General features: G+C 35.3%; 6 protein-coding genes across 12 annotated transcripts; 3 read left to right on the forward strand and 3 right to left on the reverse strand.

The window, feature by feature from the left end:
* Positions 1-310: 310 nt before the first annotated feature.
* spartin lies at positions 311-4854 on the reverse strand. 4 transcript variants are annotated; one of them, XM_066399448.1, is made up of 11 exons: positions 4836-4854; positions 4344-4473; positions 4019-4283; positions 3768-3962; positions 3581-3715; positions 3353-3529; positions 3096-3290; positions 2521-2701; positions 2359-2430; positions 2170-2297; positions 311-2108 (listed from the first exon to the last, which is right to left on the reverse strand). In XM_066399448.1, the coding sequence occupies exons 2-11, from the start codon at positions 4464-4466 to the stop codon at positions 1894-1896; spliced, it is 1686 nt and encodes a 561-aa protein (XP_066255545.1). In that variant the 5' UTR covers positions 4467-4473; positions 4836-4854; the 3' UTR covers positions 311-1893. The 4 variants fall into 4 exon arrangements, with proteins under 4 accessions (XP_066255545.1, XP_066255544.1, XP_066255543.1 ...); XM_066399447.1 differs by lacking the exon at positions 4836-4854 and adding an exon at positions 4771-4789; XM_066399446.1 differs by lacking the exon at positions 4836-4854 and adding an exon at positions 4586-4626.
* A 381-nt stretch (positions 4855-5235) lies between these two features.
* LOC136415259 (putative helicase mov-10-B.1) lies at positions 5236-16047 on the forward strand. 2 transcript variants are annotated; one of them, XM_066399774.1, is made up of 18 exons: positions 5236-5549; positions 9158-9258; positions 9449-9566; positions 9689-9878; positions 9929-10065; positions 10123-10229; positions 10289-10396; positions 10457-10574; positions 11575-11759; positions 11865-12056; positions 12106-12387; positions 12438-12593; positions 12647-12816; positions 13685-13833; positions 13889-14037; positions 14092-14221; positions 14286-14456; positions 14697-16047. In XM_066399774.1, exons 1-18 carry the CDS (start codon positions 5511-5513, stop codon positions 14937-14939), a joined length of 2745 nt encoding a protein of 914 aa, XP_066255871.1. In that variant the 5' UTR covers positions 5236-5510; the 3' UTR covers positions 14940-16047. The 2 variants fall into 2 exon arrangements, with proteins under 2 accessions (XP_066255871.1, XP_066255873.1); XM_066399776.1 differs by lacking the exons at positions 5236-5549; positions 9158-9258 and having other exon boundaries at positions 9449-9638.
* Positions 16048-16120: 73 nt separating this feature from the next.
* Positions 16121-19613, reverse strand: LOC136415260 (serine/arginine repetitive matrix protein 1). Of its 3 annotated transcripts, none has more exons than XM_066399777.1 (10): positions 18739-19613; positions 18515-18609; positions 18317-18449; positions 17966-18259; positions 17808-17906; positions 17476-17755; positions 17051-17199; positions 16847-16987; positions 16682-16794; positions 16121-16626 (listed from the first exon to the last, which is right to left on the reverse strand). In XM_066399777.1, the coding sequence occupies exons 2-10, from the start codon at positions 18600-18602 to the stop codon at positions 16451-16453; spliced, it is 1473 nt and encodes a 490-aa protein (XP_066255874.1). In that variant the 5' UTR covers positions 18603-18609; positions 18739-19613; the 3' UTR covers positions 16121-16450. The 3 variants fall into 3 exon arrangements, with proteins under 3 accessions (XP_066255874.1, XP_066255876.1, XP_066255875.1); XM_066399779.1 differs by having other exon boundaries at positions 16122-16626; positions 19443-19613; XM_066399778.1 differs by having other exon boundaries at positions 16122-16626; positions 18515-19381; positions 19443-19613.
* A 206-nt stretch (positions 19614-19819) lies between these two features.
* Positions 19820-20850, forward strand: LOC136415147 (U3 small nucleolar ribonucleoprotein protein IMP3). Its single transcript, XM_066399594.1, has 5 exons — positions 19820-20139; positions 20196-20303; positions 20361-20464; positions 20517-20692; positions 20746-20850. The coding sequence occupies exons 1-5, from the start codon at positions 20003-20005 to the stop codon at positions 20764-20766; spliced, it is 546 nt and encodes a 181-aa protein (XP_066255691.1). The 5' UTR covers positions 19820-20002; the 3' UTR covers positions 20767-20850.
* Positions 20735-23005, reverse strand: dare (NADPH:adrenodoxin oxidoreductase, mitochondrial). Its single transcript, XM_066399593.1, has 5 exons — positions 22282-23005; positions 22074-22230; positions 21354-22020; positions 21187-21297; positions 20735-21128 (listed from the first exon to the last, which is right to left on the reverse strand). The coding sequence occupies exons 1-5, from the start codon at positions 22464-22466 to the stop codon at positions 20851-20853; spliced, it is 1398 nt and encodes a 465-aa protein (XP_066255690.1). The 5' UTR covers positions 22467-23005; the 3' UTR covers positions 20735-20850.
* A 647-nt stretch (positions 23006-23652) lies between these two features.
* LOC136415033 (uncharacterized) lies at positions 23653-24925 on the forward strand. The gene is made up of 4 exons (XM_066399386.1): positions 23653-23866; positions 23930-24106; positions 24163-24277; positions 24331-24925. The coding sequence occupies exons 1-4, from the start codon at positions 23800-23802 to the stop codon at positions 24476-24478; spliced, it is 507 nt and encodes a 168-aa protein (XP_066255483.1). The 5' UTR covers positions 23653-23799; the 3' UTR covers positions 24479-24925.
* Positions 24926-25077: the final 152 nt, after the last annotated feature.

Genomic DNA, 25077 nt, shown 5'->3' on the forward strand with positions numbered 1-25077 from the left:
TTTATATTGCATTACAATCTACATTTACAACAAGGTGTCATCTATACGTGACAGCTATAGCTTGCTAGTAGCGGAGATGATCTGGAATAGATTGAATGTCCCTCAATTCCTTTAAACAAATAGCACATCGGCAACTATGCTTCGAAATCTCTGCCATGTACTTAGTTTACGTTAACACTGTTAACAGAAAGGCCATGCGGCCATGTGAATGTGCCTATGTAGCTGCATGTTGCATTGGCGTGTCTTGGGGGCCAGAAATTTAAATTTAACCTTTTACCGCAGGACACATTATAGGCCTAACACAAACGCGTTTTGCTTTATATTTTTATTATGAATAATTCAGAAATAAAATTTGTTTATAAACCATAACAATTCAACAAATATAATATCATCAAAACAATAAGAGCTAAAGAGTTTTAACTTGTTTCACAGACGAGTAAGCATTCAGATCTGAACATCCATCTCCAACATCATATTTCCAACAAAATCAACAAAATGTTGCATGAGGGAACACTAAAAAAAACTAGAGCGACAGGTTTGGTCTTAAAGGACACAATAATAAAACATTCGTAACAGTAACAAAGATGCATAGTACACATAGACAGTTATGACAAAAATTATAAAAATAAAATAAAAAATTATAATAACTGAAAAAAAATCAAGTGGATAGTAGCACTTGGCCGACAAGAATATTATTAGGGATTTTTTAAGTTCTCAACGCTTTCTATTCTATCTTCAAAAACACTCTGATGGCCTTGTAGTAATACCCACTCTTGAAAAATTCAAAGTTGTCTGTGGGGATCCATAAACCGTCCCTATTTCTGGCCTGCAGTAACATTGCCTACGAGTAATCATCAGCACTAGTTCTGTACAGGAACGGACTCCTCTCACACATGCATAACGACAAGGAATACAGATCTGAGGCCGTTAAGGTCCAGAGAGCCAAATTGAGTAAAGAAATTAGTGGAAATATACATTTTACTATTCATTTGTACCCCAAAAATACTAATGGGCAACTCAAAAGGTCCCCAAAATTTCACACCGTAACTAATTTAGGATTGCACGCAAGCTAAATAAAGTATTTTTATGATGCCTAAGAAGTGTCTAATCTTCTAATTATGGCACACAAACTGTTCGGTCTGAGCTGCAACTTCCTGATATGTCCTTCTAACCCTAATCTGATGTCCTAAAGAAAGGACCAAAAACCTTACGCTACCTGAGGCAAGAAATATTTTATTGTTGATTCTTACGTGTACAGAGTCATTCATTGACGATCATTTGAAGGCTGAGAGAACATTTTGTGGTCAAATTAAGCCTTAACCCATAATACCCTCATCATCGCCATATATCGCCAACCCCTTCAATATAGTACCAATACATTTCTAATTTCGTGTCATCCGCATTTCTCTCATATCCTACCTCTATTGAATTCCTTCTTAACGCCATTAACACACAAAAAAAAAAATCCTACTCCAAAATCGAACCCTGCCGGACCCCCCCGAAAAACCCTTGCAGACACCAACACAGAATCTACTCAACCTCCATCCCATACCATATAATGATAAATGGCTTAATCAACGTTTTACGTTTATAAGTTATCGTCTACTGGGAGATTTCTTTTTAAAGATTATCCTTAAATTCTGTATTATTAAAGATAACAGTCATGAGTTCTTGATATCGTGGCGAAGACTCCACAAATTGACACTTTGGATTGAAAATATAAATAAACATTTTTCGTAACATTATCCACATAGAACAGAAATATAAGACTAATGGCAAGAGTTGGTGTCTCTTTGGGCTGTAAAAATAATAAAAAAATATAAGTAACATTACACCAGGTATTAACTTCCTTAACCGCTTGTATGTAGAATAACCTATTTGTGAACTCATTAATTATAAGGCCTTTTTAGTTTTCACATTATCATTCGATGCATCCTCCTCAGAAGACTTATCTGGGACTTTATCGCTGCTGTTTTCTTCCCTCACTTGTACCTCATCGTCACCGTTTAACTGGGGTGGAGAGATGCGCGACGGACCCGCTTCAAGGCGGTTAATTAATTCCACATGCCCTTTACGCACTTCCGAATTCTCCAATAGAACTGCTTTACCTAGACCAAAACGATTATTTTTATAACGTGACGACGCTAATATAGAATGCTGACTACTTACCTGCACCCTTGGCAGTGCCTTTAATCAAACGTTTAGGTTTAAAAATTTTCGTATTTTCGTAGGTATTATAAACGTTCCCTGCGGCATTTAGAGAGCTTTCAGTTGTAGATGCACAGTGGGGGCCCCATCTACAATATACATTTAAACACTAACAATCATTTGCTACCCGACGAATGACGGTTTTCTCACTTGTGTTCTACAACTTTTACTGTATTATCCTTCAAACTGGTCCCTAATATACCAGCCGATGTCTCTAATCCCCTGGAAATACAAAAAAAAAAATTATTTGATACTGTCATTTTCCAGTAGACATTTTAGTTAGTTAGTTTAGATTTTGTCTTAGCATCTTACCTATAGACGGTAGAAAACCCTTCGACAGCTCCTGCTGCTATGGTCAACGCGCTTTTCATTTTCTCGGAGGCCTCTTGTTCAGACATGTGGAATCCAGATCTTAATAGTTTAGTACCTTGTTTCTGTACGTGCGGAGCTAAGAATTTTCCCAATAGAGCTGTTCCTTCTCCAACTCGTTCAGCTAACAAACAAATGCAATAAGTACGCTAGTTTGGAAGCAACTAATCTGGGCTAACTTTTTTGGATACAGTTCACTCTTCAATTTTTTAGGCACTCATTTACCATTTCTCACACAAATCCCTGATTTTCCTACCTAGCTCTATACGGCTATGCCACCATCATCACCAGATGATTTTTTTATATAAATTTACGTTTCGTAACGTTAAAATAATATATTGTTTCCTTTTAATGTAAGTTAACAATATCTGTGATATAAACACAGTAAATTTAACACTGAAGAAAATAAAACATAACAAAGATTTTGACATTTAGAATGCCTACAAAAAGATTTCATTTGTACATTTTACAAACAAGATAAAAAGCTTTTAATACAAACTGAATGAATACAAACCTACCTACATAACCAGTCACTTGTACTGCTTTAGATGTTGCTGCTTCAACCACTTTAACACTTCGTTGTACCGAGGCAGAAACCTCTATAGGCCTTTGGTTTGGCTCAATGCTCTCAATCAGCTTTGGTGTCCCTCTGTTTAAAGCTTCGCCTGCTTTCTGTGCTCCCCTGACTATTCCCTGTGACAAAACCCATGCACCTGAAACAGAACAAACCTTAATAACTGCCACTAAAGGCCAAGATAAGCAAAAACTTTAGCACCATTCACAATTTTATCTGAAATGCGTTTACTGGCGTCCTCTCTTTCATTTCTTCGACCCTTCGCCTCGTGAATTTCTCTTTCTGTTTCTTGAGTAACAATCCCATGTAAAATACTCTCCAAAAGATCAAAAACGTCGCTATCCGCATCGGACGGTAAAATTATACCAACAGAAGAACCTGCCAAAAATTCTGTATTTTGTGGGAATTTACAGAATAAACAGAACTTACCTGATATATCCGAATAAAGATCAGGTAGGATAAATGCTCCATAATCAGTACGATAACAAGGAGATACTCCAGGCACTAAAGGATAAATCCAGTCGCCAATTTGTAAGATAGCTTTAGGAACATTAGGCTCTGAACCTATTGTGGAAGACATAAAAATTGGTGACCTCATGAAGGTGCATACACACACCTTCAATTAAAGAAATTTTCAACAATTGGGGCTCTCTAGTTGCTAGCACATCGCCAGTTGGAGATATAAAATATAGTCTAACGCCAGGATAGCTATACACCAGTTCCTCTTTTAAACACTGATTAGGATCCATGCTAAGATTGTGCAGAACTGCTGCTAAATCTCTGTAAGTTACATGTTGAGATTCAATGCCCCCTACAAAAAAAAAAGACAATGTAAAAAAATATATATTTTTAAATTTGGTTCTTCACCTGGTTCTTCACTACTACTGGCAGTCTCAGAGTTAGAGCCACTCACAGCCTCTTCATAGGAAGGTGGCTGATCATTCACTGACTGAAACCCAGGAGAAGATTGTATACAATTAATGCGAACCAATACTTCAGCACGAGTTTTTTTAATTTTTTTTATCATGCTACATGCTTTGTCCCAAGTAGAGTCTGGGTTTTCAGGGCATTGTACTGGAATGCTTAGAGCATCGTCAATTAGTTTAATACCTTCTTTGTACATTTCTATGGCCTAAAATGGTAAAAATACAAACCATCTACACTTGTTTCATAGCAATAGTAGTATATTCACTTTGAGGGGCTTTTCCTGTTCTTCCAAAGAAATTGCTTGTTCAATAATTCTAAATACATGATCATGTTTGTTTTTTATAGATAAATATGTAACACTCCATTCACTTGATTGGCTGTTGCCCATTTTGAATCTGAAACAATGAAGAGCTATTGCCTCATTCAAAACTAATTGATGATATGTTTTTGGTATTAATTTTTGGTTTAACTAACAGGAGCTAATTCTAGTAAGTTGGGTGTCGCTACCTGAACAACCCTTGCTGTAAGTGCATTAAATTTTACTGTCGTGAGAGTGTTGAAGATGTTATGAAGAGGATGATAATGATCAAGACAATAAATTGATTATTGTTGTCTTCACAAAGTTTGTTACGCCAGCATATATGAAAGAACCTCTACATTTTTTGCTTCACTTTTTTATGCCAAAAATCTACCTTTTTCTTGTTAATTTTATTATATTTTAATGGTTTTTTTAACTTTAACTGTCACTCAATCTTACGTATTCTGTTTTACTGAATCACTCTATAGGGTTCTAGAAACACTGCCGAGCGTTTCTTGACTAATTAATCAACAATTATTGCATGATATCAAATTTTAAAATAAATTAATATTATGTTTAATCAAGACAAATCGAGGCCATAGCTAATACAACGAAATAACAAGATTAATAATTAATAAATAAAATTAAAAAACAATTATAAACTGTAAACAAAAACCGATTAGAAATAATGCTCAGGTACAGATGGAAGTGGGCAGTTCCAAGGGGTAGAAAGAATGGTTGATATTTGGAGCGTTTAGAATGCATTTGTTGAACTTAGTGTAATTTCCACATGCCATCTGTCATTCTCACTCCTCCCTCTAACACCCCATCAATCATACTCTACTTCCTTGTCTTTGTCATGGTTATTTGTCGTGGTTGGATTTTTATTTTTCTTGAATCGTTCAATCAGAAACTCGATTCTCGCTTCTTAGTCGCTCAGTTACGCACAAAACACAAATTCATTATCTTATCTTGTGCTTAATCATGTGAATTAACTGCAGTGATCCCCTTGAAAAAATAAGTCTATATTTTATGAATTTTATTATTGTGGAGGTTATTTTCTGGGGAACACCTCTGGAACCTTCTAGTTTTAGAGAACTTTAAGTGGGTATCTATTTTTCCTAAAGTGCAGTCATGGAACCGGTAGCTGTAGATGCGGAGAGCTCCTGCATAGTAAGTATCATATCGTTACAGAAACAAATAGTTCATCACCCCAGTTATCCACTATTCAGGATATTCACCATATTCAATGAAGTGTTTACTTAAGCAAATTCATAACAAAGTTGATTGCCTTTTGAATTTTCAATTTAACCACTGAAAAGTACCAGTTTTATGTTCAACCTTGAAAACTTGCTTTCCTTTTCTGGCCTTATCCACCCTAACTTAATTATACCACCCCAACCCTCTGCCAAAAAGGAAAGAGTATGAGGGCGCTTTCTTTAAGAGATTTATAGATTGACACAACATGAGCCCAGCTCACAAGCTTCTGTAAAATGCAATTTATACATTTGATTTCATGTTTGTCAATAAAGTTGTCTTGTTTGAATACAAAATTTCTTATGAATTTGCATTAAATTTTCTTTATTTATTTTTTGGAACTTACATTATTTTACTTTGTTTTTTGGGTCATTTACCAATCTATATGTTTTATTTTTTATTACTTAACGAACGTTTGTGTAGATTTCTACTTAGACTACAAAATAACACTGCCCTGAAACCATAATGTATCTTATATGAACTTTATACTGATTCATAAGTGAAACACCTCTCTAGTAACAACCCTAATTTTTAATTAGTCAATAAACATTTTCCATTAAGTTTTTTAACTTAAACCTTTTTAGGGTGCATTTCTTGCCGATCCTAGTTTACTTTGAAATTTCACATTTTGTCAACTATGATAAGAATGAAGGAAATATCTGGTTGAATTTCCAATATAATACTTTTATAAACCAGTATTGATGCTATGAAAAAATCTTAGTTTTTTATAGCTCATTCTTGATTTAATGTCCCACCAAGTTAAAATCCCTTTTGGTCCATTTTTAGATTTTGAGAAAATTCAGGTTAGTTCAGGATAGACATGTTCTTAAGATCTATAGGAAAAGGTTGATGAATTAAAGCTTTTTGAGAAACTTCTGGTTGAAGATGTTACTGAAAATGACTTATGTACTTAAATACATCCATATTGCAACTTCTGTGTGGTAACATTTATTAAGTTTTGGATTTGGTTTTCTTATGTCACTTACAGACTTATCACCATTTTTTCTCTTTGGTCTGTGTTGTTTTTGATGGTCATGTCTATTTAGGTTCTGTGAGTTAAGTTCAATTCAAAAAACATGTTTCCTCAACTAAAAAAAATGTATTCCTTACAGATGAGTAGTTTGTTTTGAGATCTCACAAACCCTTTTTGACTGGCTCGATACAAGGTGAACACACTTGTACATCTCCAAATTGAATCATATAATCCTCATATTTTAAATTTCTTATTTTATACTTGTGTTTTGCTATGCCATTCTATAAATTTAGCTTTATTCATCCACTCACTTTGATGGAATCTACCACTGATAAGAGTAGCTGTTGCAACTTTATCCATTAAATAGAAAATTTAATAAACCATTGATATCCTTAATTGACATGAAGCTTCGTCAATTATGATAACTTGAGTTTGATAAGATATGTAAGGATATTTTATACACCATGCACATGAAGTCTTTGTCAGTTGATTGGTCTTATTGGATAGTCTAAGGCTTCTGACATAGTGATACATTCATTCATCATAGCTAAATTAAAACATTATGAATTTTCACAATGAGTATGTAAGTGGTACTGTGGCTACCTTGAAGGTGAAACTCAAGTGATTAAATCAGATAAGGATGGATTATAGATAGTGTCAGTAGTGGCTTTTTTTTCTTTAGATATAATTTCAGTACTGTTCAATGTTAATAATGGTAAAATTATTCTAGGAGACTGAGCGAGAACCTTGAGTTTGTGCTTTGATAGTCAATTTGATTTCTAGGTATACATAGAAAAATTAAATCAATAATGACTAAATTAACAAATTTAAATGGTATTTAAATATTTACTAATTGCTTTTATTATTTACTGATAACAAGTACCACGCCTTACCTGGAACTTGAGTCTAGATAAGATCTGTGAAATCGGGAAATTTTCAGAATCAGATTTTTCCAAAACGAACTCAAATCCTTATTGTAGAACTCATATTTTTCCTGAAACCCCACTAAGACTCAATAAAGAGATTGTTCATTTAAAGATACGCAATTAAATATTTACATTGCTGTGTACGTCCTAAGTACCTTAAATTCTTTGGAAAAGAGAAGAGATTTATCTGTATTTATCTAGTATATATTTATTAGGATGGTCAATTTTACCGCAGTTAAAGATAGGTTTCATCACGACCAGTTTGAGACTATTAGGGAAAATTTACCCCCAAAGGTATTTAAAAAGGCTGATCAGGAGGAGTTAGAACCAGTTATTAAAGGTTTTAATTAACTTCGTACTAAGGGCATGTATGTCATGACTATACTATATATGTTATGTAGTGGCCATTATTTAACTTTTTTCTTTACACTTTGGGGCAATTGAATGTTTATAATCTGTAATTGTAATCATTGGGGCCAATATATAAAACTCCTGCTAGGTTAACCAACTGAATCATTTCTGTAGAAATAATAGATTTGGGCGAAAGCTTTGATTAATGCCTCCGTTTTTATGGAAATTATTTTTTGAGTAAAGTTGACAGGATTTGATTTATCATATACCATACAGAGTGTAACATGTCATCATGGAGACATTTTAGGGAATGATAGTACTCTGCAAAATAATAAAAAAAATGCTAATAGACTCATGGTCAAAAATGCACTATTTTTGATATACACAGTGGCAAAGTTTCACATTTTTTCTTAAATTTTGTGTTTTTTTTCACGTATGCTTTGAGTTAAATTTTTGAAATTTCGTAAACTTATTTTATGTAAATGCATTTTATATATTTTATGTTTTATGTATTTTAAAGGAAGTAAGGAAAAAACAATCATCCAGGTCAGTTATCAACTATCTGAAGCAATTGGTGATATTTAATCATTTTTCTTAAAATAAATATAAATCTAAGCGAGAATGCCCTGTTGTGATGTGAAAAAATGTGAAACTTTGCCAGCCTGTATATAGAAAATGGTACGTTTTTTACCAAAGATTATTAGTATTTTTTTGTTATTTTGCAAAATACTATGGTTTCATGAAATATCTCCATGATAATATGTTACTCTCTGTATATCTATAATTCATCAAATTAGTGTTAAGGCCAACAGATCAAAGTAATGATAACTTTCCCAACAAGATAATATCCATGGAAGTATTCAAATAAAGGCAGACTATTGGTAAGTTTTGTGGTTTCCATAGATTTTCCATGTAAATTTGCCAGCACACTGATTTAGAAGTACAGACGATAGATCAAAGTATTGGAAATTTTATCTGGAAGATAATTTTCATGAAAACTCACAAATGTATGACTCCCCCTTTCATTCTCTTTTATATCATTGCAACCATGGTAAAATCGCTCAATGCTATCTATGTATCTGATTAGCCTTGAGATACTCATTCTCTATATAACTGTCGTCTGTCCATCTCTCTGTTGCACGTGATCAGGAGATATGTAAAAAGGAGATGGTAGATCGAGATGTAGATTCCATGACCTGATAATTGGGGGGAGGGAGATATTTGGATTTCCTTAATTTGTACATAATGTATCATTTCATTATATAATTTTTCAGAAATTTTGCCATGTGTGCACGAATAAAGAAAACGATGAGGAGCACAGGGACACGCCCCAGCATAAAGTAAACGAAATGCTACTCGCCTTTTATCAAAACAGGTATACCTCATTACAGCTTTATTTCATTTGGCTTACTCATAATAATTCATATTTATTATCTGATGGTCTGCTGGAATTGAGGACAAAGAGATAATAATTTGTTTTATCTTTGGTAAAAATCCTCATACAAACAATACCTTGTTAACATTGATGACCTAATAGCAATTGAACTTGATTTATTGTTCCTCAGAACTTCAATGCGTAATCCAAAACATGGAGTGCAATTGTCGATCACGGTTAAAGGGATGGAAGGATATTCATATAATTTTAGTACGGAGCCGGACAAGAAAGGAAATCATTATTTGAAGGTAAAGCATTAAGGAACTTACGGATCAGGTTCACTCAGCTCAGGTGCCTGAATCTCATTTACTTTGACATTTGTAAGTAATATTGATGTCAAAGTCACATCATTAAGACTTACTTACTCTAGATAACACCTGAAGACTTTAAGCACCAAGACAACAAAGTAGAGTTCTTTTGCTCAATAAAAAACGCCCGAACAAAGATAAATAACTCAATTTACATCCTCTATGCGGGTGTACTGCAAACGTTCCAACCGTATTCTATGATATATCCGAATGGGGAGACAGAACAAGATAAATTTATCGAACTGGATGCCGGTAAGCATTGTTGGGAATTCTCCATTACCTTCCTAACCCTTTATTTAAAGGAGACTCGTATGTTGTCATAGTCAGGCTGACTCTCGAAGAGTGTCATGTCAGTAATTTTAAGATACCCGTCTGCTTTTATATTCAAACTGAAAAGGAATCTGGGACAAGTGAAGCATTTGTTGTGGCCCGATCCATTGTAAGTGTTTCTTCCCTTTCAACATGCTAGCAAATGGAGAGTTTTTTGGTTTAACAGGTCGTGGCTATCCAAGAGAACATACCAGAAAAGGAAAAAATTGTAGAGAAAAGCCCGTTTACCAGTAACAAATGGGACAAAGTGGCGGCAGTTCCTATGGATCGTCGGTAACTATTCTACTTTATTTGTAAATTGTGGTTTTATTGGGAAACAATTGAATTTTGAGCTTTCGTCGAAAAATTCAAGAGGATTTCCCTATTCCAAAGGGCCAATTTAAAACACTTCTTTTCGGCTTGAAGAAAGATTTTCAAGATGGGGTTTTACAAGCGGTCAAGTGAGTTATAATTTAAATTTTTTTAAATAATTTTTCTTAATCCTTTAATTTTTTCCCTAGAGAAGACTTGAAACCCGGTCACACCACTCAAGATAAATATGACATTTTTTATCATCAGTTGTTGTGGTTAGAGGAAACCTGCGCCATCCTAGGCTTGAGTTGCTACAATATGGAGGATGTAAGAATTTTTTTTAATTTGTTTTTTTGAACATGAGGAAGATCTCACAAGATCTAAGTAATGACATTGCGGTAGGAATATTTCTGGATATTGACTGAGTGTTCAATAACCCTTTGCTTGGTTACCTCCACAAAGCAATTGCCGGAAGAGTGGTAGCACAAATCATACAAAACAATAAGTAATGTCCGTTGAAAAACCTAAACCATTTTTACAAATAATGACTACGTCTGTTAGCTAATTTTATCTATACCACGTTTGAGTAAAAAAGCAAATACATTGCAGCGAATTCTTATAGCTCATGTTAAAAAAGACATCTTATATGAATGGTACCTAAGAGAACATCTAGAACCACTTGCACTTTAGAGGAACATTAATTCATTTGCAACAGAGACGAAATATCTAGATATAATCCTGTATAAGATACTAAACTAAAACGCACACTTATAGAAAACGATTAACAAAACAATACTATCCTTTAGGACTCATGCAAACACTATTGCGAACCGTTGCGCGTATAGAACTCAACAAGCAAGCAAAGCACCGCAAGGAGCAAACTGAACAACTGACAAGGACATTGGTCAGATGGTCCACAGATAGGTTTCAAATTATTAGGGCGTGTTCAAGACAAATATTCTGCCAGTCGAAATTAACGGCTTTATCTGAGAGGGGATATAGAGATGTCCTATGACATGTCCCATTTGACAAATTCTTCCAACATACAAGGTGATCTTCCCAATATCGGGAAACCGGTAACAAAATAAAACCTATTAAAGCTGGACTGTTGCTGATTTACAGGCGGTTGAAAGGAGACAGAAGAGTGAAAATTAAGACAATTTGTATGTTCTTCTCCATTATTCGGAACAAAAAAATCCCAATACTTATTTGATTTTGTGAAAAAGTGTAAACAAGAATCGATTTTAGTGTTTTTTTCTATTTTCACTGTGGATATAATTGAGTTGAATATATAATGAAGTTGCTGATAGTAATTCATTTCAAATAGGTGAAATTAAAATTCAGAACGGGGAGCATTCTAGAGTTGACTGTACCAGGGCTGGCGGAAAAGAGACCCTCTGTACTCAAAGGCGATATGATCGAATTGAAAATTCATGGAGATCACACTTCGTACGAAGGCAATATCCGGGAGGTAACGGATTGTTGTGTTGTGATTGAAGGTATTAATAGCATGTGAGTATCTGTATAACTATTCAATTGTAACCGGGATGTATGCATTAAAAAGTGAAGATTATACATCGTTTTTTAATCGGTATTATGAAACACTTGCCATTTTAGATTGATTCAGTGCGTGATCATGAATCCCAACATTAATATTGACGTCAGATTTAAACTTCGGAGACTTCATTTTGAAAGAATGCATCAGGGAGTCGACCAGGTAGTAGCCAGCGGCTTCGTCGATAATCTATTTCCTAGTGTTGAATTGTTGTCCAAACCTGTTAGCATGCCGATTCAATTAACGGAGGAGGAGTAAGTTAATCGTAAGTTAATCATTTCCCTGCTGAATGTACCATTTTAGCTTTCAAAATAAGAACATATTTGCCAACCAAGAACAATTCACTGCCGTACAAAAAATCGTAAACAAAACGTCCACTAGCGTGCCTTACATTGTATGGGGCCCACCCGGAACAGGTAAAACTGTTACCATTGTGGAGGCGATTTATCACCTTAAGAGATTGACGAAATCTAAGATTCTCGTTTGCGCCCCCGCCAATGCCGCCTGCAACATGTTGACGTCAAAGTTGGCGAAATTTTGTGATACTAGCGAACTTCAGAGGATCATGTCCGAGAACTGTGATGTGTAAGTTAAAGTTTTTAAACTAATGTAAATACGTAACAATTTCTTTATAGAAGTTCAGTACACGAAGACCTAATTCCTTATTGCAATGTGATTAAAACTGCGGATGGAAGCCTTCAGGTGATACCGTTCAGCCAGTCTAACGTTTCGAAGTTAAACAAAGTTAGGATTGTGGTTACTACTCTAGTGTTTGCAGGCAGATTTACTAGGTGAGGAATTTGCCTTTAAAAGAATGTAACGTTAATTTATTCCTTTGCTACAGAGAGTACCATCCGGATGTACTGTTTGTGGACGAGGCAGCTCAAGCGCGAGAACCCGAAGTATGTTGTGCAATCGGGCTTTTAGCCAGAAACAAGCAGCTGGTTTTAGCCGGGGACCCTATGCAATTGGGCCCCGTCATTAACTCGGAACTGTGCAAGAAGTATAGACTGGGTACGATAAGAAAATATGTCATTTTTATTTTTACGGTGTGTCTATCTATGGTGTTTCCTGTTTATGTCCAAGAAAAATGCAAACACAAATGAAGATTATTTGAAATTGAAGGTAAATGGAAGCAGGCTTCAAATGGATGGTGCTCCTCCCCATTTTACAAATGCTGTTAAAAATTTACTAAATCAGGAGTTTTCGAATAGGTGCATAGGAAGATTGGGCCCAATTTTAGGGGCGCCTATGTCCCCAGACCTTTCCCCACAATGATTTCTTTCTTTGGGGCTCCCTTAAATCTAAAATTTATAATAACGTTCAAATTCAAAATGTGAAAGAATTAAAGTAGCGAATACGTAACGCTTGTGACGAAATAAACCCTGTTTTTCTAAGAAATTCTATGCGAGAATTTGAAAATCGCCTTACCTATTGTTTGGAACAAGAAAAAGGGCACTTTGCATATTTATTTTTAAATTTTTGATTTTTGAACATTGTTTCAATTAAAATTTGAGTTTATATCATATAAACATTATTTTGCACTTATTTGTATCTTAATACCGTTAAATGAGAGAGTTACTTTTTAATTATGAATTATTGACGGACGTTACATTTTTAAAAATTTGAAGTTTTAATTATTCGCTGTGTAATGTTAGTTGCTTACGTTCCAATTCGTTGAGGTGTGTTTTTTAAATTGAAAATAGGGTAATAACGTGGTATGTTCAGAGATGAAAAAAAACTTATTGTATATAGTTGTATATGTATGTATGTTCTGTTATGTTATAAATATAAGTTCACCTCCATTGCTACGAATTTTAATTTTCAACTAGAGTTTAACAAACAAAAACATAATTTGATATGTTGATTTAACATTTTGCAGACATCTCGCTACTAGAAAGACTGATGCAACATGATTTATACCAGACCGACACTGAGCATAATTTCATAACGATGTTGAAGTCGAATTTCAGATCTCACGCCGAAATTTTGAAGCTGCCGAATGAATTGTTCTACGACAATAAACTGCAGGTGCGTGGCTTCATCCGCGCGACATATTATTCGTAATTTTTATTGAGATTTTTAGGCGGCATCCGCAAGCGTGCAGAGTGATCCCTTGGCGAAGACGCATCTCTACAAAATGATTCAAAAAGGCGGTTGTACCAACCAAACCGGTGCCCCCATTGAGTTTCATTCAGTGCTTTCCACTGAACGAAGAGAAGGCAGATCACCCAGGTAAGAAACCACTTTTCCAAGAATGGGTTCTGTCACTCTTCAATATGTTCTTAGTTACTACAATCTCGAGGAAGTATACGTGGTAAAACAATATGTGAAGGCATTGGTCAATCTGCGATTCCCCAACCCGGCGAACAATATTTCTCTAACGGAAATTGGAGTCGTTACGCCTTATATTAGACAAGTACATTATTTCCATCATTATATACTATCCCTAATGGTAATTAATGTTTATATTGATGTATTAGATGTACAAAATTCGTGATGCTCTCCATGAGTACCGCGACGTTGAAATTGGTACCACCGAGTCCTTTCAGGGAAGAGAAAAACGAGTGATAATAATTTCCACAGTTCGAGCTCAAGAAGATTTGCTGCTATATGATGGAAAATATAGAATCGGTTTCGTTAAAGAACCGAAGGCAAGTGAGAATTTATTGTATTTTAAAATTAAAAATAATCAGCACAAGAGTGCATTTTGTTCAAGTTATATAAGATACGTTTTCTATGACTGACAAAAAACAGAGGAAAACATTATTTTGCAGAGAAAAGTGATTTTTTTATTAACTGTACATAATATGATTAATGAAGTATCATTACACTTTCTGATGGCTTCGAAGCTATATAGATTAATGAATGTGAGTGTTTCATTTAATTCGCAGAGATTCAATGTGGCAATAACGAGAGCGAAATCAAAAGTGATTCTCATCGGCAATCCTTTAGTATTGACCAAAGACGATAAATGGGGCAGATTAATTCTGCAATCGAAGACGTTGGGTACTTTGTGCGGAGCCCCGTTTCCAGTTAGGAATTTGGAGGAGCTGCACGCAGTTATCAATCGCCTGAAAATGTTTCCGAAAAACGAGATCATACCAAAGAAATTTTCGCCCCATGATGCGGAATAAAATATATTTTAACTATGTATGTAGTTAAAATAAAATTTAACTACATATGTAATTAAAAAAAAGTTTTCTGCAGGGTCATAGAAGCTTTCCTTTAAAAGCTACAAGTTTAAAGTAAATTTTATATTTTTTTACAATATTAGTACAAATGATGATTGCAGTGACCAAAGCGGTCACTCTTCTACTATTAAACTAACCTCAATTCTCAGGGTTTTAAGGTAAGCAGAAGATATAGGCCTCAAGTAAACTAGTATCACCCAAGCGATGCTCTTCTGTGCGAAAAATATTTAATAGTTATAATAATATATTTTAAATACAGATAATCATTTTGCACAGGTACATCATTCGACGAGAATCTGTAGTGAAAAAATTTCTAAAAACATCGCAAGGTAAAGCATCGTTTGACCGGTTTCAATGTGAACGAGGATTTACAATATATTAAATATAAATGTTAAGAAAGTTTGTCACCGATTCCGCTGAATGTGCAATGTCTGTGTTTTGGAAGTCTATTTTTAAAGAAGTGTAGTGTTTATTTGCTATAGTTTGTTGTATCTCTATTAAGATTACTCAGGAAATAGTGAGTTTTCTTAGTATTTATGTCTGGTTATGACGACTAACTATATGACTGATTTTCGTATGTAACGTAATATGTATATTAAAGATTATCAAAAAATTTTAGATCAATATGCCTGAATGCAGTTTGAGATAAAAATAGTACAAATACGCGTAGTGTTGTCGCTCACACCTTTTGTCTGATCTAAATTACCGAAATTCTTATTATTGGTCTAAAATTATTTGTAATTTTTAATGCATTGACTGAAATTTTTTGAATTTACTAATATATTTTTTGAGGGCAATATTTATCGAATGGTGGGCATGAGCAAAAATCATATCAAAAATTGACTTTTTGAGATCCTCTGCACGCACCTATTATTCTGTATGCATTACTTTACACCTGTATTTTGTGTATGTGTATTGACGATATTTTAGTGTTATATTTTAGGTTTTAAACGTTTGGATTTAGTGTCTTTTTATATAGTTTTTTTATAGTACGTCCCAAAAATATATATAAATGAAATAAATGAAAAATAAGTGTCATCAATAAAACGTGTTTTTTGCTGTACTTGATATATTTGATTACATTGTAAACGGTAAATTAATAATCAATAATAATAATTTACAAAAAAATTATTAACACCTACAATTGTGTTACCAAGGTAAAAATAAAGATATGTCAAACCTACCGAGATTACCGAGCTCTAAATTTTCGCAGAGCTCCAATTGTATGATGACAGTTTAGACATTGATATATAATACTCCATTATTAATGTAATTGTAAATTTAAAAAATATCTCATAAATAATTACAGTGGGAATTCACAATATTGCTGCTCCCCAGCTATTTCGTGATTGAATAAAACATTTTTCAATATTGTTTACCTCAAATTGGGCAAAATCGCCCTACACTGCGTTGTGTAAACACATAAATCCCGTTGAAATGAGCCTTAAGTTTACTTAATTTCCCAAACGCTGGCTGGCCGGCACCCTTTTCTTCCTACGTCGCCCACCCGATCCACTATGGGTGGACAGCCAATGCTCGTAGTGTCTTTCATTGGCCAACCAATCTTGGTACTTGTACCACCACTCTTCCCACTTGACGTAATCTTCCAGACTTAAATCGCGCAAATAACCTGGGAAATGATACATACATGTAGGAAGATCAAACGCAAATTGAACACAACTTGCCCAAATCTTTGTAATATTGGTACCGAACTCGGACGTCGTCCCATGCGGCCAGCCTGGATTGACCAGCTGACAACAATTCATCTGGGTACGGTCCCTGGGGCACTGGGGAGATACTTAACACGATTTTGTAAGATTTGTTATCAACAATGGGAAATGTGTAAATACCTATAGCGTCGTGGAGGCGAACCGTACAAAAAGTCATCTTCCTCGACCATTACTTTCATGTTGCTGCCAGTTTTTGTTATGCGCATGTTTTCTATGTCACGCCTTTCTCTGTCGGCAGACCATTGGGCAATCTTTCCAAACCTAATTATAAAGAAACCTAATATAAGATTTATATGACAAGATGTTCTATAAGGCGAATGTCACCTTTCTGATAAAGTCATTGCAGTAGTTGCCACAATAGGCACTGAGGCCAATGTGCCGCTGTCTTCGGAACCTGAAGATTCCGCTCCGGGAGACCCAGGATGTTTCTTATTACGAGGAACTCCCTCCTTTTTGACACGGGCAAGCAATGGCTGCTGGCCAAAATCAACCATTAATCTATTTTTCTATGAGCGCGCGGTAAAGCGGTTTTATCGGACGCAAATAAAAATGAAGGGCAGAATTGAGAATACATAACGCAAAAGTAAGTTGGGTAGGAATGTAAAATCGATATCTCTCACACATTAGAAGCTTACAACCATTAAGAGTATAAAAACGGATATGCATTTTTATAGGTGTGTACATGTTACATTTAAAACAATTTTATTTTGTATATTCTTTAACGAAATTTAAAACAAAAAATAATTTACCTGTTTTCCGGGCGGAGGTTTCTCTCCGACCTTCACAGTACCTTTTGGCGAAACCGGCCTTGGAGGCGGCGGTCTCGTCCTAGGATCTGTGGGTCGATCGCTCGCACCCGGTCTGGGCATGCGTTTCGCTACTGGCGGCGTCATGGGGCGAGGCATTCTGCGCGGAGGCGGCGAAGAAGGGCTGGGAGGACGTGGTCGTGATGTTGTAGGTTTGGGCGGGGGAGGTTTGCGGACCACAGCAGAAGCAGTGGGACGAGGTGGAGGAGAGAAAGACCGTGATCTGCAAAGCAACACATGAAACACTACATTCTCCCATTCCAACTTTAAATTACCGCGAACGTCTATTATGTTTTGGAGAGCAAACTGAGCATGAATCATCAGAACAGCTGCTCATACTACTGGCGGAAGCGGAGCGTCTTCCGCATCTATTACTGCAAATTGAAATAAGGCTTTTTGAAACCTCCTACATCAGTGACATCTGAGAGTTTACCTCTTCCTAGGTGATGGAGGTGTCCTAGGTCGTCCACCTCTATATCCAACTGGAGAGGCGGCTCTTCGAGCTGGGGGTGATCTGGGGCTCCTTGTTCGCGGCGGTGGGGGGCTACGCGGAGATCGAGCTCTCGGCGGCGGCGAACGAGGTGAACGTGCGCGCAGGGAACGTGCTCGACGAGAAGGTGACGGCGAAGTAGCGCCGGCGCGACGCGACGATGAAAACGAACGTGAGCGAGAGCGAGAGGAGGAGCCCCCATCCAGATAGAGGGATTTGTAACCTGAATGACGCCACCTAAGCAAATATATTAATCCCCACAAAAAAGGAAGAATAAATCTTGAGAACTGTTACCTGTTTGAATCTTTAGCCTCCACTTCCAATAATTTCTTTTCCCAAATAGCACTAGAAATGGGAGAATTTGTAGCTCTGGCCTTCTTCATTACATTATCAATTTCTCGGCGCCTTCCCGCAGGTAAACTTGGATCTTAATGCAAAAATTAACAAAAGCATTTAGTTTGTATGATTTATGCAAAAGCCTCTTTTACTTACCTGTAATTCTTACTGCAGGAGCATTATCATCCATTCGTAGCTTAGATGAGACTCTATCCCTGCTGTGACTCCTTTTACGAGATGACATTTCAAAGCTACAGAATTACATAAATATAAAATGAGTGGTGTGGTATATAAGTTTTAAACCCAAACAATGAACAATTGTCCCAGATTAAAGTCACTTAAAATATATAATTTCACCCTTAAAATGTATAAAGAAATACCTCAATCCACAGTATCAAAGAGTATGAAAACCAAAGCCCCTGGTAATGTCATCATCAGAAAAGTAAACCCGGTTTAGCGAGTTAAGCAATCCAGGAGATTTTGGACCGAAACCGAGGCCTCCCGGGTGGGCCTTGATATTGTTGACCGCCAACAATTACTTAATTTTTGTTTTGATCAATTTTGTATTGTTGACACACCGTAGTTGGTTACCCGGGAAGCATCCGAATGTGCTTTATAGAGATGGTAAACCAACGGTCGCACGACGGCTATACATATAGGTTTTCATCACATTTAACGAAACGGAGCGAGTACCCACATTCTTTCAAACTCCAACAGCTCATTCATACTCTTCTGCCACTCCCAGACTCAATTAACCGACACCAGTGCTAGATATTCCGGAGGCCCCGACGTTTTCGTGCCTCGAAGCCCCACGGGGGGTTTGCGTATAACGCTCGTGGGTCATCGAACCGCATAGGTGTGTCAACACGCGGAATATAAGAGTTTCTTTAAGATATTTTTCCAGAACGAGGAACGCACCACGATTAACGATTTCCGCAGCGAAAAACGAAGGAAAATCGATCATTTTGCAACGAAATTATGCATGATTTCGACGGCCTTTGACGGAGTCCATATTTGTCCTTTCTGGGTCGAGGAAACTGTAAAAATCAATACACCAAATTCTTAACACTACAAGAACACTTACATCTCGTGAAACTTGATTAAAAAACACTCTTAAAATGCAGCACGAGAACTGCACACTTTAACTTATGATTTTTCCGGTATTTTCACCTATTTTGATGGAAATTTAGAGGAATTTCGTTTGCAAACTTCCTCCCTCGACCATAGAACAATGACAAAGGATCGTGACGGGTTGGGAGAGCAAAAAGATACGACAAGTACTACAAATGTCAGTGTCAATGGCATCATTAGTGTCAGAGTTGATTAGCGCACATATGAGAGAAGCTGACGAAAACACCTTTTCTGGAATTTGATCATTACAAAAAGAAAAAAACACGTGGTGAAAGTTAGGTTAATGTTCTGTATAATAAGATTATAAACAAAGTCTTTACTATCAAGAAAATAACAAGATTTAGAGCAGTTTAGAGAGCTGAGAAAGCAAACTTAAAATTCAAAACCTACATTATTTTAAGTTTAAAAATCATTTTTCATAAGAGCGTAATTTTTTCCTATACCCTAAATTAAATTATTTAAAAAATCCGTATAAAGCGCCGTGAAATTTTATTTCCATATACATTCATAATAATGGTTCGAAAATTAAAATATCATGAACAGAAACTACTGAAAAAAGTAGATTTTATTTCTTGGGCAGTGGATAATAATTTACATGAAGTGAAAATACTGAAAAAGTATCATATACAAAAACGGGAAGACTATACAAAGTATGTATATTGGAGTGACTAAACTATTTAATAAATAAATATTTAAACCTGTTTAGATACAATAAATTGAGTAGAGAAATCCGCGAATTGGCAAGAAAAATCAAGGAACTTGATGCCAAGGACCCATTTAGGATCCAAGCAAGTGCCCAACTCCTTGAGAAACTGTAAAAAAAATCTCAAAATAACATTGAGATGTTAAATACATTTTCTTTATTTTTAAGCTATGTCATGGGGCTTATTCCCACAAGGTGGGACCTCAGTTTGGCTGAAAAAGTTACAGCATCTGGTTTTTGTAGAAGGAGATTACCTGTTGTTATGGTTAGAAGTGGGTATGTTACTTTCAATTTAAGCTTAATAGTATTAAAAAATGTGTATAGATAAAATGTCAGAAAGTATAAAAGGAGCAACAAAACTGATTGAACAAGGACATGTCAGAGTGGGCCCAGAATTAGTAAAAGATCCAGCATTTTTAGTTACAAGAACATTGGAAGATTTTGTCACATGGGTTGATAGTTCCAAGATAAGGAAACACATTTTGGAATATAATGGTTTGGTAAGTTTGTTTATATTGTTGTTTCCCTAAAATGAAAAATGATTTGATTCCAGAGAGATGACTTTATTGTGTGATCCAGTTTATTTAAATATCAAATAAGATGAAAAATATTATATTATGTATATAAAAATCTAAGAATTACATTACTTTAACAACAATCATGATGCAGCAACCTGAAGCATTTTCCCTACATCCACAATTTTCTCCCGGGGCTTTCCCACTTTCATCCCCTCAGCAACCTCATATTGATCTATCTTCCTCCAATCTTTCCAATTAACTATTTGAACATTTTTCTCTTTTAACACATTTTGGACCTGAGCGAATCCTGGCTTTGTTATACTGAGAATATCACTCTTTAAAAGATCTTCTATTATTTTTTCTGCAACTCCAAAAGAATTTGACATTGTTGATAGAATAACACCAAGAGGACCAGTGCCTGTGAATGTTTAAATGCATTTTATTTAATTGAAAATGCCAAAAATAATAGTGTTTACTTAACCACCCTGATGTGTATAACCCTGCATCAATTTTTCCATGTGTGTTTGTTGCTATCCCTTTATTAGAGTCAAATGGAATGCTTGGATCTACTTTAATGCTCATATACCCTAGTAAAACAATGAAAGAAGGATTTGTTTTGTTGGGACCATATCCATAAACCTACCTATACTTGTAACAAGTAGCCCACACTCAATAAGCTCTTTTATATCAGTCAAATGAGCCTTTTGCTTAATAAAGTCATCACCCTCCAACTGATTAACTCCCAACAAAACCTTCTCTACATTACCCCCTCCTAAAATTTCAATTGGAGATCTTAGAAAAATGGGTCTAAATACTTTTCCATTGATGTCTGCAACCCTCTGCTCTTCAACCGACTTTAACATTAGCTCTGTGATCCTTTTCCTTGGTCTTGCCAGTTTGTCAACCATATCCTTTCCTATATGTTCAAAGTCCTTTTCTCTCCATGCTGTTTGACAGTCCTTCAATTTGAGCATTTCACGAAGCTCTTTGATGGTGAAAGCAGCTTGCAAAGGTCCTCTTCTTCCAATCAAGTAAACTTGCTTGATTTTTGATTGAGCCAATTGTTCCAAAGAATGTTGAGTTATGTCTGTAGTCTTTAACTGATCTACTGGAGTTAACAATATCCTAGCTACATCTATTGCAACATTTCCTTGCCCAATTATTGCCAATGATTCGGCAGTAAAATCAATCTTTAAAAAAGTGTCACTAGGAACGCCATTATACCATCCAACAATTTTCCTAGCAGGTATAACATTTTTTAAATTTTCACCTACTATATTAAGTTTTCTGTTTTCTTCTGCACCATAAGCCTGAAGATACATTTTTATGCAGGATATTATATTATTAATAAATTTGAACTTACAAGCAGTACTATATGATAGGATTGCCTTAAATCATTCAAAGAAATGTCCTTTCCTAGCTCAATGTTGCCAAAGAAATTAACATTGGAAGTTTCTGCAGTTTTGGTGAATGTGTGTATTACATTTTTAACTTCTGGATGATCTGGGGCTACACCAAATCTATTGAGGAAAAAATTTATTTTATCCTCAAGTAATTAATAAATCAAGTACCTTACTAAGCCAAAGGGTACAGGAAGCTTCTCTATAATATCAATTTCAGAATCATACAGTTTCTTTGACAAATGTTGGGCAGCATAAAAACCTGCAGGACCTGCCCCAACAATGCATATTTTTGGGCTGTTTGAAGCCCTAGTTGCCAGACGCTTGCTTGAAATTTTAGTTAAAATCCTAAACATATCTATGGATAGCCTCAGGTTAGCAATCTAAGCACCTTTTTGTAACTAGTTAACTGTGAGAAAAGTTGATTCTGATGCTACAAATTCTTAGCCTTTTGAAAACAACCATAGGAACTCTTCAACCGATGGAACAAAAGTTGCTCTATTAATTATATTAAGGCATTAAATTGGTAATTCATTCTTTCCTTCACTATTAATGGTCTTACAAATGGAGATATTTAACTTGTATAATTTTTGTAGTTTAGTAGGTGGCGAAATTGACTGACTACATCTGAGTTTTGTTTCCCATCTTGATTTTTTAAACCAACTTATTTGGGTGGAAAACCTGACACTTTCCAAATCTAATCATCTCCCTTAAGGCGGCAATCCAGGGTATACTAGCATCTACCTCTTGTCAGCTACCGACTGCCCTCAGGGCGCAGTTCCAATTATCGGTCCGGTAGGAATCACTTCCAACCTAAAGAGGTTCCTGTTTACTGCTCGAATCTCAATGGTGGTTTAATGACCAAAACGATAAAAAATCTCTTTCTCGGCTAACAAAATGGAGTCTAATGGTAATTAATAATAATTAAAAATAATATTAAAAAAAAAAGTTATTGTTTATATTTGTCACTTACTTGTCAAAAAAAAACGCAATTGCTTTTGGATCGCACAGCGCCTGATATGGTTATCTCTTTTTTATTGGTCCGTCGACGATAAGTGGATGGTTAAATAACTCTTTCACATAAAATTTATTGATAGTTGGTACTTTTAGTAACAGAAAATGTAAAATTATGAAGTATATCGAACATTAAAGCACCAAAAAGTAGCTTATACAATATTGTTATAATTTGCTGATTGATTCGCTACTTCGAGACAATACTAAACAGTAGTTGTTTCTTGTGATATGCCATTATTATTACTGCATATAAAACACAAGACTGTTATAATAATCGCAATATTTTCCATTTCAGAATATTGAAAAAAATATACTATTTGCCAATACATCACATTCCTCACGTGCCATAGCGTTTCATAAAGATTAATTTTGCTATAATGTTTTATAATTAAGCGTATAGACAGAAATCTCCCTCAAACTCAGAACTGAGATCCCTATATCTGCCTACTTATCTTATAATTATTTATGGTACGAATATGACCTAGAAACCTATCTTAGATACCTTATAATCAGATAATTTCATTCAAAAAAAGAATTAGCTTGCTCTGCTTTGTTCCTCATTAACTACCTACTTACTTCTTTTGGGATATTGATTTGTTTTCACCTCGTCCCAATCAATATTTTTCTAGGACATGTTTATAGAATTTCACTTCCAAAACGTTAGCGGCATTTGAAATGAATAATTCACATATTATTTTCTACACAGTAATTTTAATGAACCTGCTCAATTATTTTAAAGGATGTAAGTAATTATTTAATTGAATTAATAAGATTCCGATTCCTGGATTCATCTTACACACTACAGGTAGTGCCATAGATTGCTTTAAATGTATATCAATAAACAACGACTATGCTCCATGCGAAGATCCCTTCCATAACAATTACACACTTGACATTTTCCAATCTCCCTGTATGGGCGGCAGAAAGGGCCGAGATGGCATATTCCCTGCCACCGCTTGTGTTAAAATTACGGGTGTATTTGGTAAATATCAGTAGCAATTACGCATTAACCACACACGCACAATTCATTAAATTTAGATGACAATAAAGACACTATAACTATAAGAGGATGTGCGTTGGATAGTGGCACTTTAACCACAGACACTGAATTGGTGAGGATGTCTCACTGCGGAGGGTTTTACTATTCCAATCGGTGAGCAGTGTATTAAATGACCATTAAAGCATTAGAGAAATAACGTTTTGCAGGTATGTCAGGGGTTGTGTGCAAAGCTGCAACGATGCTGACGCATGCAACTCATCGGAGAATATGTCGAGTTATTTGGGAAGTAAGATAATGTTAGTGCCCCTCTTAGGTCTGCAGCTGATGGCTTTATCATATTGGAATAATGTATAAAATATTGCGACATGAAAAAAGTCCGTGTGTTGCTTTAAGTTGGTTTTTGGGTGGGTGAGGTGCATAATTGAAGGCATTAGGTTTTTGAATTTACCTACGTATTATAGGCAGGATACAGCTAAAGTTATATAGAACTGGTTTTTACAATATATACAAAATATCAAAAACTTCCTTATTAATTTACGAGCTAATATTTAGTAAACATGCACATTAGACTTGACAGCTGATCATGTATGTCCTTAATTGAGTGATGTCCTTATAGAAGTTTAAAAATTAGTAAAAATTTGAAATAATGCCGATTTAAGATATTCACGTATTTGAACTAACAAAATCGGTCTATAAAATTAATTTAATCGAGGACAGAAATTTTGGTACTATACTAATCAATACTATTGCAATAAGGATGTATGTAATGTAAATAAAGTCCATCGTTTTAAACATAATAAAACATAGAAAAGAAATAGATTTTTCTATTAAAACCTCCAGCCTATAGGTTTATATTATGTTTTCTTTTATTCTTGACAAAATGGTCAATGTGTTGATAGAGAGACGTCGTAAAATACTTCAAGACATGGTATGATTCAATTCATATCACCTTT

Source organism: Euwallacea similis, chromosome 19 (assembly GCF_039881205.1).
Source record: "Euwallacea similis isolate ESF13 chromosome 19, ESF131.1, whole genome shotgun sequence".
In the NCBI taxonomy this organism is placed as follows: Eukaryota; Metazoa; Arthropoda; class Insecta; order Coleoptera; family Curculionidae; genus Euwallacea; species Euwallacea similis.